The 11,923-nt window shown below is 45.1% G+C and overlaps 1 protein-coding gene across 1 annotated transcript in view; it reads left to right on the top strand.

The window, feature by feature from the left end:
• Nucleotides 1–11,402, top strand: part of HEG1 (heart development protein with EGF-like domains 1) — a 62,242-nt gene extending 50,840 nt beyond the window's left edge. Inside the window, exons 16-17 of the mRNA XM_011971535.1 lie at nucleotides 3,248–3,422; nucleotides 6,325–11,402. Of these exons, the coding sequence (XP_011826925.1) occupies nucleotides 3,248–3,422; nucleotides 6,325–6,474 (325 nt within the window). The 3' untranslated portion in view covers nucleotides 6,475–11,402. The remainder of the gene's footprint in view (nucleotides 1–3,247; nucleotides 3,423–6,324) is intronic.
• The last annotated feature ends 521 nt before the right edge of the window (nucleotides 11,403–11,923 follow it).

Below are 11,923 nucleotides of genomic sequence, written 5' to 3' on the forward strand. Positions count from 1 at the left end.
AATGCAGCAGGCAAAGAGAGAGAGCTTGTGCAGGGGATCTCCCCCTTATAGAACCACCAGATCTCATGAGACTCGTTTACTATCATGAGAACAGCATGGGAAAGACCCTCCCCCGTGATTCAGCCACCTCCCACCAGGTCCCTCCCGCAACACGTGGGAATTCAAGCTGAGATTTGGGTGGGGACACAGCCAAACCATATCACTGGGAAATTTCTCAAGAAAAAGGTTTATTTGGCTCACAATTCTGATGGTTGGAAAGTTTGAGACTGGGCATCTGCATCTGGTGAGGGCCCCAGGCTGCTTCCACTCCTGAAGGAAGATGAAGGGAGCCACCTGATGAGAAAGGAAGCAAGAGGTAGGGGACTAGGGGAGAGGTATCAGGCTCTTTTGAACAACCAGCTGTCCCAGGAAAGGCATTAGTCCTTTCATGAGAGATCTGCCCTCATGGCCCAAACACCTCCCTGTAGGCCCCATCCCCCAGCACCTCCACACTGGGGATTAAATTTCAGCATGAGACTGGGTGGGGACAAACCATATCCTGATCATAGCACACACAAAAGGATGGTCAACATCATTAGTCACCTAGGAAATGCAAATCGAAACTACCATGAGACACCACTTCACACCCACTAAGATGGCTATTAAAAACAAACAAAACCCCAGAAAATAGCAGCTGGGCACAGTGGCTCAGCCTGTAATCTCAGCACTTTGGGAGGTTGAGGCGGGTGGATCACTTCAGGTTAGGAGTCCGAGACCAGCCTGGCCAACATGGTGAAACCCCTGTCTGTACTAAAAATATAAAAAATTAGCCGGGCGTAGTGGCGGGCACCCGTAATTCCAGCTACTCGGGAGGCTGAGGCAGGAGAATTGCTTGAACCCGGGAGGCAGAAGTTGCCATGAGCTGAGATCATGCCACTGCACTCCAGCCTGGGCTACAGAGCCAGACTCCATCTCAAAAAAAAAAAAAAAAAGAAAAGAAAAAACCCAAAATAACAAGCACTGGTGAGGATGTGGAAAAATTAGAACCCCTGTACACTGCTGGTGGCAATGTAAAATGGTGCAGCTGCTTTGAAAAAGTCTGAAAGTTAAAGACAGAGTTACCATTTGACCCAGCACTTCCACTCTTAGGTATATCAAGAGAAGTGAAAAGGTGTACTCACACAAAAACTTTACATGAATGTTCACAGCAACATTATTTACAATAGCCAAAATGTGAAAACTCTACCAATGTTTGTCAGTAGATAAACAAAATATGATGTATTTCTACAATGGAATATGATTCCAGCATAACATGAATGAAGTACTGATACATACTATAACAGGGGTGAACCTTGAAAATATGCTAAGTGAAACAAGCCAGTCCCAAAAGACCACCTATTGTGTGATTCTATTTGTATGACTCATCTGAAATAGGCAAATCTAATAGAGTTGGAAAGTAGATTAATCGTTGTCTAGGGCCAGGGTCGTGGGAAAAAGGGGAGAATTGGAAGATGGTGGCTAGGGGATATGGAGTTTCTTCTTGGGGTGATGAAACTGTTCTAAAATTGTGATGATGGTTGCACAAGTCTAAATATGCTAGAAACCATTAAATGAGTGAATTGTATGACATGTGAACGGTTTCTCTGTAAAGCTATATACAGAGAGAAAGAGAAGCAGACAAAGAAAGATGAAGTATTTTTGCAGTAGAGAGGTTGTAGCAGCAATGTGGGATGCTTTGGGCTTCCTGGAAGCCATTGAGATTGGGTTGCTATTGGAAAAGGAAGGGAGAGGAGGAAATTGATTCCCCTTCTCCATGATGATCTATTCAGATAGGGGAAAATTATTACCTCTGACTTAGATGATAATAATGGCAGGAATTATCTAGATGTAACAGATGAGGGGAACCTCCCAAAATAGCTAGTTATCTTTTCTACCGCTGACATAAAGGACATTTTAAGATATCCTCTGTCTCCAAAAAGGCAGCAGAGAGCAATGTACTCTAACTACCCAACTAGGAATGCAGGCCTTATGGTATAGCCTTTGCCTGTCATTTTCCAAATTGCTAGCAAATCATCAAGGATAAACCATATGAGTGGAAATAAACTTCAGGGGATGAGACTAGGAATGGTTACCTAGAGGGACATAACCTGAGCACTCAAGGGACAGAAGCCTCATATCTGCTATGTGTTCTGTACTATATGGTGTACCCATTTGGGGAAGGAGCCTGTACCTGCTGGCTCCTGAGAAGAGAAGATAGTTGCGCATGAGTATATCTTTGTCTGAGCCCAGGTACCCCACCCACCAGGAAGCAAGGTCTGTGCCAGGTCTGTTCCCAACTTCCACAAAGAGCCAGCACCTAAGCCACACGCTGGGCGTTCGGTTTTATGACCCCGAGTCACTTTATGCCTTCCCTGGAAAACTTATTTGTAGATTAAGTGAGGTAGAAAGAAAAGACTTCGGATTATCCTATCCGTGACAAATATAATTTAAAACTTCTGGTCCTGGGCCGGTTAGACAGGTGAAGAACACAGATTCCAACAATTTGCCATCAGTGAAATCTCACAAGTAGCGTTTCTCTAACCTGCTGAAATGAGAATTGTACAGGTATATAAATAGGTGGACTTTTTCATAAACAAACTGTTCTGTTTTTATGACTTGTGAAATATTTGCTTCTTGTAGTAGAAAGAGCACTGCCCAGAGAGTTGGAGGCTTGAATTCTAGTTCCAAGCCTTCTAGTAGTAAAAGGTGACCAAGAGGACAAGTCAGGTCTCTTTACTGAGCTGGAGCTGCCGTGTCCTATCCCCAGAGCTCCTGCTTCAGTCAATCTGGGGGACACCCAGACTCTTCATGTAAATTCTGATGTTTGGGCAGCTCGGGATCCACTGGACTAGAATGAGTCTAAGGGCCCCTCTGGCTCCAGCATTCTGTGAATTTATGACCCTTGTTTTCCTGGCCACCCCCAAGACACAGTAATCTGTGTCCTGTAGAAGAGTCTAGATCTGCTCTGTTGCCACTGTTTTTGTCCCCCTACCCCTGATAATCTGGTCCTTTGGGATTGGAAGACTTTTTGCATCTTTTTTTGCACCTAACTGCATATTTACTTGTTGTAGGCAAATACCAAATAAAACAATACTAATAATACTCAGCGGGCAGCTACAAAGAAATATAATGGTAGCTTTCAGTTGAAATTACATTATAAAAAGTTGGTGCTTTCACAGATATCACTTCCTTACAGAATTGAGCTTTACAATATTTTTGTATCCCACAGAAAGAATAAAAACGACATAAGCAAACTCATCTTCAAAAGTGGAGATTTCCAAATGTCCCCATATGCTGAATACCCCAAAAATCCTCGCTCACAGGAATGGGGCCGAGAAGCTATTGAAATGCATGAGAATGGAAGTACCAAAAACCTCCTCCAGATGACGGATGTGTACTACTCGGTGTGTATTCCTGTGTCAGGATGACCCCAGGGCCCCTGGTTCCTCTGAGAAGTAAAATAATTCTGTTTTGTTGTAGTAAAAGCATTACAGTTAGTTAAGGGTTAAAGAGTAGTGGCATGTACCTCTGATTTGCTATTCAGTTTACCTGCAGTCTATTTGCATGGTACTTATCAGTGTTGCTATGAAGGATATTTCCATAAAGCACATTATATTTATGTGGTTGTAACAGTAACCTTCTTGTTACTAAACTTGCTTTTAAGTTATAGGAATGGAAACTGAAAGGTAGAGCAAGAATTTGGTGATATTTAGGCTTTGGCCCTTTCATTTTTATCTCCTGTCTGCCATGCTTACCTTGTGTGGTTAAGTATTTAAAACTAGGGGATTGGTGGCTGGGTACAGTGGCTCACACTTGTAATCCCTGCACTTTGGGAGGCCAAGGTGGGAGGATCTTGTGAGTCCAGGAGTTTGAGACCAGTCTAGGCAACGTGGTGAAACCATGTCTCTACAGAAACCACGCTCATCTCTACAAAAAGCCTGGCATGGTGGTGCTTGCCTGTGGTTCCAGCTACTTGAGAAGCTAAGATGGGAGGATTGCTTGAGTCGGGGAGGTGGAGGTTGCAGTGAGCTGAGATTGCACCACTGCACTCCAGCCTGGGCAACAGAGTGAGATCCTATCTCAAAATAATAATAATAATAATAATAATAATAATAATAAAATAAACAACCAAAAAAACCAACTAGGGGATGGGGAAAAGGTATAAAGAGAACAACAATTCAATGTCATCCTCAACAAGCACTTCTCAGGTTTAGAATATTGTATACTCAGTAGGGCTTTAATAATTTGCTATGTCCAGCCTGGACTGCATCATTTGGAAAGGTAGGAGACAACCTTGAACTCTTGCTGCTTCTCTCCCACGTTGAATTTAACCTGTGTCATATTCCTGTAAACTGTTCAGCTCATTTCATATCACTGTATCAACCATAAAGCAAACATTAACAGGCTTATCTGAGCTGAAAAGTAAATGGTTATCAGGTGACTTCTCGTGCCGCGTGCAGCTGTTTGAGGAATAGCAATAAATGTGAAACCTTGCCCCATGGGGACTTAATGGTGTTAGACAATCTTGTTACAGAAACCGTAATCCCTCTGGGTTGCTGTGGGAATTAACCACGAGGATTCAGACTTTGGATGGGAGGGACAAGTTTGTTCATGCTAAGGAGCTGTTTATTTCCGTGGACTCTTTTTGAAAATTTTGAACCTAAAGAAAGAACAAAAAGTTATAAATAAGGATAAAAACATAAAGAGATACAAACTTAGCTCTAGCGAAAATATTCCCATTAATATTTCTGCATAGGGCTTTGTTTCTGTGTTCATCAGGAAAGTCCTTTTCCTTTACTAACTGAAGCCATAACTGAGCAGGTATTTTACCCCAGTGTGTCCCCACGCTGACATCCTTTGCTCAGGACCCCTCAGCCCCAGCACGTTACAATAACCAGCAACAAACAGGCCTGTGGCATCATAGGAACCAACTTCACTGCATGTTTCCATGGTATTAAAGAGTTGCCTTAAATAAATATAGTCAAGAATGTAAATGAACCCCATTTTTATTCCAAAAATAGCAGGCTAGCCAGGCACGGTGGCTCATGCCTGTAATCCCTGTAATCACTTTGGGAGGCCAAGGTGTGGGGATTGCTTGACCCCAGGAGTTCAAGACCAGCCTGGGCAACATGGTGAGCCCCTGTCTCTACAGATTTTTTTTTTTTTAAATTAGCCAGGCATGGTGGTGGACCCCTGTAGTCCCAGCTACTCAGGAGGCTAAGGCAGGAGGATCACTTAAACCCAGGAGGTCAAGGCTACAGTGAACAGTGTTTGTGCCATCGCACTCCAGCCTGGGCAACAGAGCAAGACCCTGTCTCAAAGAGAAAAAGAAAAGGCCGGGCACAGTGGCTCATGCCTGTAATCCCAGCACTTTGGGAGGCCGAGGTGGGCGGATCACGAGGTCAAGAGATCGAGACCATCCTGGCTAACACGGTGAAACCCCGTCTCTACTAAAAATGCAAAAATTAGCTGGGCTTGGTAGTGTGTGCCTGTAGCCCAGCTACTCGGGAGGCTGAGGCAGGAGAATCACTCGAACCCAGGAGGCAGAAGTTGCAGTGAGCCAAGATTGCGCCTCTGCACTCCAGCCTGGCGACAGAGTGAGAATCCATCTTAAAAAAAAGAAAGAGAAAGAAAAAGAAAAGAAAAGAAAGAAAGAGAGGGAAAGGTAAAAAAAGAAAGAAAAAGAAAAGAAAGGGGAAGAGAAGAGAAGAGAAAAAAGAAAAGAGCTGGCTGAGCAGTCTGTAGAGGCAGAGCCTAAGCTTAGGGCATGAAACTGTCACCTGGGTAGACAAGCTGTTCCACACAGTGGGCTCAGGTGTCGTCCAGGTGATTCCCACACTGGGCTCTCCTGTGACTCATTTATGATACACAGTAGCTAGTATTTTATTTCTGCCAAGAAATAATTTACCTTTGGTGCTACTATGAAGGCCTCCTCAAAGTAGCCCCTCTTATTCCCAGAGAGCCTTTTTTTGAGATCAAACTGGTCACTTGAGGATTGCTGTTGGCCTCCTGGTTTGGGGTCCTAACTCCACCTGCAACTAGGTGGTCGTAGGACTTTACAAAGGTCATTTCCTCCAGTTGCATTAGTCGCCTTCTGCATGGTGGCAGGGACAGGAAAGATTTAAAGCGGGTTGTGCTCCAGAGAGAAAGACACTTTAAAAAAATTAGAAATGATCAGTAGAACCACATCATACAGAATAAACCCAGATCTTTTCCTACATTGGTCTAAAATCACTGGGATTTAACACTGTAATTTAAACCCAAGAAAGATAAATTGACTTTTCTTCTTTTCTCTTTGGCCACCAGCCCACAAGTGTAAGGAATCCAGAACTTGAACGAAATGGACTCTACCCGGCCTACACTGGACTGCCAGGATCACGGCATTCTTGCATTTTCCCCGGACAGTATAACCCGTCTTTCATCAGTGATGAAAGCAGAAGAAGAGACTACTTTTAAGTCCAGGAGAGAGAGGGACTCGTTGCTCTGAGCCAGTCGCCTGGGACCTCTGACTCAGAGGACCGCACCAGGAGGCTGCGCTCAGGATTTGTCGGAGCCACGCTGAGTGGCAAGCAGGAAGAGGGACAGGCATGCGGGGCGTGACCACAGTGAAGGGGACAGGTGGATGTGGAACCACAGGCTGCTCATTCGGCACCTTTGTTGTTACTGTGAACGTGAATGTGGGCCAGTATCAAGAGAGTCTCTCTGAGTGACTGCACCATGGCACTGGCACCAGGGCGACTATTAGCCAGGGCAGACCACTAGACATCAGTGCAGGGACCTGGTTTTCCCTTCATTTGCACTTTAGTAAATTGGATGGGAGGTTTCCTTTTGGATCTGTTTCAAGACTGTTCCAGAAAGAAGGCTTCCTTTCCTGAGACACTTCCATAGGCAGCAATTTGGTGATTCATTTGCAGCAAAATACTGGCTTGTTAATTATTTTCCTGCCCAGCGCCTGTGTGCTAAACAACAGATGAGGATGAGCGTACCACTAAAGTCTGAAGATGTCGCCGCTGAACGGACAGTGTTTTCATATGTTTCTAGGTTGTCTTATGCTACAGTTTCCAAGCCAACCCCCACAATGAGGAAATGTGTGAGGCACAGCACACAATTGCAATGTGTTTTTTTTAAGTCAAGGTGACACATTTATTTAAGATTTTTTTTTAATCTCTTTGCAGTTAAATCTCACTTTTTCAAACAAGCCTGGATCAAGGCAAAACAAATTACATTTGGTTTCAGCTGGAGGCTCTGCAGGCCGATTGCAGGCAGGGGGGCATTTTTCATCCATGAGGGTCCAGCCTGGGGCCTGGGACTCTGACCACCATCGTGGAGGCCAGAGGCAGCTGCGTAAGGAGGAGAAATGTCAAACTGAATGCAGGTTTCACCACTCTGGGAAAGTAGCTTGATGAGCCCCTGCAGCTGGATGTGTTTAGAGGGACGGGCTGAATAGGTAGGTTAGATTTCCTGCATCAACAGTGCTTTGGGAAGCTGCGTGGATTCCTGAGGAAGAACAGGGAGCCGAGATGGAGCCACATGTGAGTTTGCTCACCTGCTACTGCAGCACTTTGTACCCAGAATCTCGTCCACAAACCCCATGTAAACTTTCAACCACTCAAAGCTGTTTATTCGGCTGAAGAAATAACTATTTTTTTTCTCACCCAGTCATTTGTACCTCTTTATATGGCTGTGTCGCACCCTCCAGAAATGTGGTTCTGCTTCCAGTCAATGTGGGAGAACTGAAGACTTCCGGTTGGTCGAGGAAGTGAGGGTTGACCTTCGGGAAGGAAGTTCCACTCGTCTTATTTATTATGCCTGTGACGTGGGTCCTGCCAGGGAGACATCCAGTACTCGGTGTCTTTAATTGCCACCTGTGGAACTGTCTGTTGGCCTGCTTTGGGGCATCGTGGTTGTGGATGAAGTGAAGGGATACAGAGGTAAAAGAATTGTCTCCACCCTGAGGCGGGGAGCGCCGCAGCACACACATTTCTGGAAATGGTGCAGCCACTGGGACAGTTCTGCCCCGGGCGTGGTCGTTTCTTCAAGGTCCTCTAAATATAATCCTTATTCTTACATAATCCTTGGCCCTGATGGTTTTAAGCGTGAACTCCTGTGTCCCGTGGTCTCCACCACTCACCATCACCCTGCTGTAGCAAGAGCCCTAGTTAGGGGAGGTGCATTTTAGTAGTTAAATTGCACTCATCCATGAGATAAATCAAAGGAGAACTGCTTTTATCAGTGGAGGCTAACCTAAAATTTCAAAGTATCGCCTTTTTGAAATCTTGGGCCTTGCCTCTCTCTCTCTCTGTAGAACCAGTGGCCCTTTGTGGCTCACAGCCTCGCACCTAACTGGAGAGCTCCGAGCTCCTGCAGCTCACCTGAGCCCACAGACTTGGCTTCTTGGCTCCTTCCACAGCATGCCTGCTCATCCCCAGGACCCGCAGCTGTGGGAAGAGCCATGCAGGGAGGCTATTCCCAGGCACACACTCTTGCTGCCTTCAGCTGACATCACAGCTGACAAATCGTCTCCTCTATCGGAGCCAGAAACCTTCAGCTCCACAAAATGAAGTGCTCTGTCCCAAAAGCATTCTTGGGAAGAATCCCAACATCCAGAAAACAGTGTCCTGTGAGTTCCAAGAATGCTGCTTCTTCATGGGTTTCTTCCGTATGGAGTGGATTATTTATTTTGTTGTTGTTTTAACTGAGAAAAAAAGGAGGCACCCACAAGGTTGAGTTCACACCGTCTCCACGGTTTCCAGGAGGCGTGTGGGGGTGGGGAAGGCACCTCCAGAGCATGAGGCTCTAAGGGGACATGAATAAAGCATGGCTGTGAGCCTGTGAGGAAGGGAGGGCCAGCTGCACTCCTGCATGGGGTTCCTAGCTGCAGAAGGGTCCTGCCTAGGCCGAGGGGAAACACCCGGTAGCAGAAGAGGCCTGGATGCACACTTGGCACACCAAGGCTCTCCGCCCAGACACTGCTCCATGTCAGCCCCTGCAGCTGGGGTGTGTGATTCACGTGCACAGATGCCACAATCCTGCAGCAATACCCCACAGCTGGGGGAAGGTGAGAGGACGGGGCAAGTGATGTGTAACTGCTCAAATGATGCTTAAACCTCTGTAGAGCAGAGCCGGGCGCAGGGCATCTGTGTGTCCTATCACACACTGCAGCAGGGAAGGGTGGCTGGCTGGCTCCCTGGCATCAGTGGTTTGGTTTAAGCTCCAGAGGGTCTTATTGCATTGTCTTTTCCTCTGCCCCTTGAGCCAGCCCAAGGCCCTGGAGTCTGTGTCTTTAGACAGATGAACTGACATGCTCCTACCATGACCAGGCTCTGGGCAAGGCTCCTCACAGCATCCTCGAGAGGTGGGCATGGAAGTGCCCATTTCTCAGATACAGAAACCTTCAGAGAGGATACATAGCTTGCCTTGTAGAAGCAGGACTGAAATCCTTGTCTGCCTGACTCCCCCAGCTGCTCTGCCCACTGTAGCCCCTGCCTCACTGTCCTGGCACACCCGTCACCATTCTGTGTACCTTAAATATCAAAGAGGGCAAGGGAGAAAGGGCTTTTAAAATAAGTTTCTTTTAAGGAACCTTAATATTATTTTTAAGGAGTAACCAAACTAATGATATGAAATTCAAGAAAAAAAAATGCTGAATACCCTTTTGAAAATGTGCTTTCAGATTGGCTTTTACATATCTTTCTTAGACACTTGTCATTAAGAAAATAGTGGCTGGCTTGTGCTCAGCAAGAAGCACACCGGCACGTGGCTTTGGTATAGGAAGTGTAAGGCGAGGACCTGGGTTTCTGACAAGCGCAGTCAGACATACACATCCATCTGAGAGCTGCTTGCCGTGTTCCCATGGTAAGGCCATGGCTCCCACCTACTGGAAGCATATTTTTGTGAACTGTTTTCAGAATTGGGAACATATTCAGTGGAATGTCTTAAACGCTGACACATCTTCCTCCTTTGAGGGGAAGTATATTTTCAGAAGCAGCTAAGTCATTTAGAGCCAAAATTGCTGATAGGTGGTTCAGTCAAGCTGGCTGATGGCATCTGAGGTCAAAAACTTCAAGATGTGATGATTGAGTTCTTAAAGAGGTAACTCTTAAAGTGGGCCCAAGGCAGAAGGCAGCATCTTTGGACTCGTAGGCTGGATGGCTAGCCAAGAATATGCCGTTGAAGGATGACACCTATTCAGATGTGAAAGTTCCCAGAGCGGGCACCTTTGGGTCACCCACCTCGCGTGGCTTTTTGATGCCTGTGTGAAACTGTGTTGGCCCCTGGTGAAGTGCCCGGGTGTCCTGTAAGCCGATTTAACTCTGCCTGAAGAAGAGGAGCTGTCCAGTCCAGTCGCCCTTGGCTAAGTTTAGCCTAACACACCCAAAACTAGGGTTTTGGCCCATAGTTCTAAAATACACCAATTTTGAGACTACAGCACTTCTTTGGAAAGAGGAAGAACGCAAAGTTCAGTATTTCAATATTTTGTATTTTACTTGAAATTACCCCTAGTATCATCTTTTTTTTCCTATCTGAAAGCTTTTGTGTGGATGAGAAGGGACATTTCATTTCCTCCCTTAACAAAGTGTCATTCTGAGGTTCTCATGTGTGTTTTTGGAAACAGAGATACTGGTTTTGTAGAGTTTGCCTTTGGGTATGTTTTCTTTTTTCTTTTTCTTAAATCTCCAAGGAAGAGAAGTGGCTAAAATAGTAGGAACATGAAAGTATTAAATGCCAATTAATTGTTGTAGTAAAGTATCCTCAGTAGCGTTACACTCCATCATATCTGGACCCTGTGAAACCAAAGGGGACCATTTAGGTCTAAAAAGAGACAGGTCTGAGACTGGGTCTGTCACCTGGGCATTTTCAAAGAGGACATTTTGAATAATTTGCATATTCTGATTTTTAAATTGCACTTAACCATACTTCATTACAGATTTTTTGGGTAGGGAGGATGGGATAGGCCAGGGATGGGATGGAATCAGTTCTGCCTGGGAAACTAATCCGACTCATTTACCTTTCTTTATTAACCTTGGCCTGTCCTAAAAAGAGAATGACTATTTCATCATGAGTTGCTCTGAGTTTTGTTAATGTTTGTGTTGGTGGATTGATGGTTAAATGAAGCATGTAGCTGGAATATGAACTTTTGGAGTTTTCATGTTGTCCTGGATTTCTCTTTGTAAACCTTTAAACCTTAGCCACTGATCGATTGTGTTAAACCTATTATGAGAATGTTATTTAAAGTTGTATTATAATTGCAACCTCCACTAATTATTCAGTACTGTAGCAGCAAAGTATTATTTGTAAGAATTTGGTTATTTTTATACTTATATCCACTATAAGTCTGGCGTTCTAGTCAGCAAAATGATGCAATAAAATTAATATCATTTTCATTGTGTGTTTTCCTCTTACAAACAAGAAAACCAGACTAGAATGCAACAGTTACTTTGCAGGAGGGCATCACTTAAGCAATGGAACAGTTGTACAGTGAACTTCCACATGGCAAATGTGGAGGCTGAGTCATTTCTATATTCTCAGTGCCCAGCACGGGGGAAGTACACTTTTGGTGATGGATGGATAGATGGATGGATGGATGGAGGGAGGGAGGGATGGACAAACAGACCTAAATGGCAGAAAGCCAAACTTAGATATCACATCTGCTTTTATTTATGTGAATTGGAGAGCATAAGTGACCAATTCAGAAACTTACAATTTCCTCCTCAATGTCTCCCACTATGCCTTCCATGCCAACTCTTCATGGGTTGGAGGAGAGAGGGGAAAGTAAGCCTTTGTGTGCTCTGGTGGGGAGAATCTGCAGAACTTTAAGATAGTGGGCCATGGACCTTACACTCATGGTGGCCGAGGGATGTGGCTGCCTGTCTAGATACACATTCGTGAATGAATTGCTTCCTTG

Source organism: Mandrillus leucophaeus, unplaced genomic scaffold (assembly GCF_000951045.1).
Source record: "Mandrillus leucophaeus isolate KB7577 unplaced genomic scaffold, Mleu.le_1.0 Scaffold123, whole genome shotgun sequence".
NCBI classification, from domain to species: Eukaryota; Metazoa; Chordata; class Mammalia; order Primates; family Cercopithecidae; genus Mandrillus; species Mandrillus leucophaeus.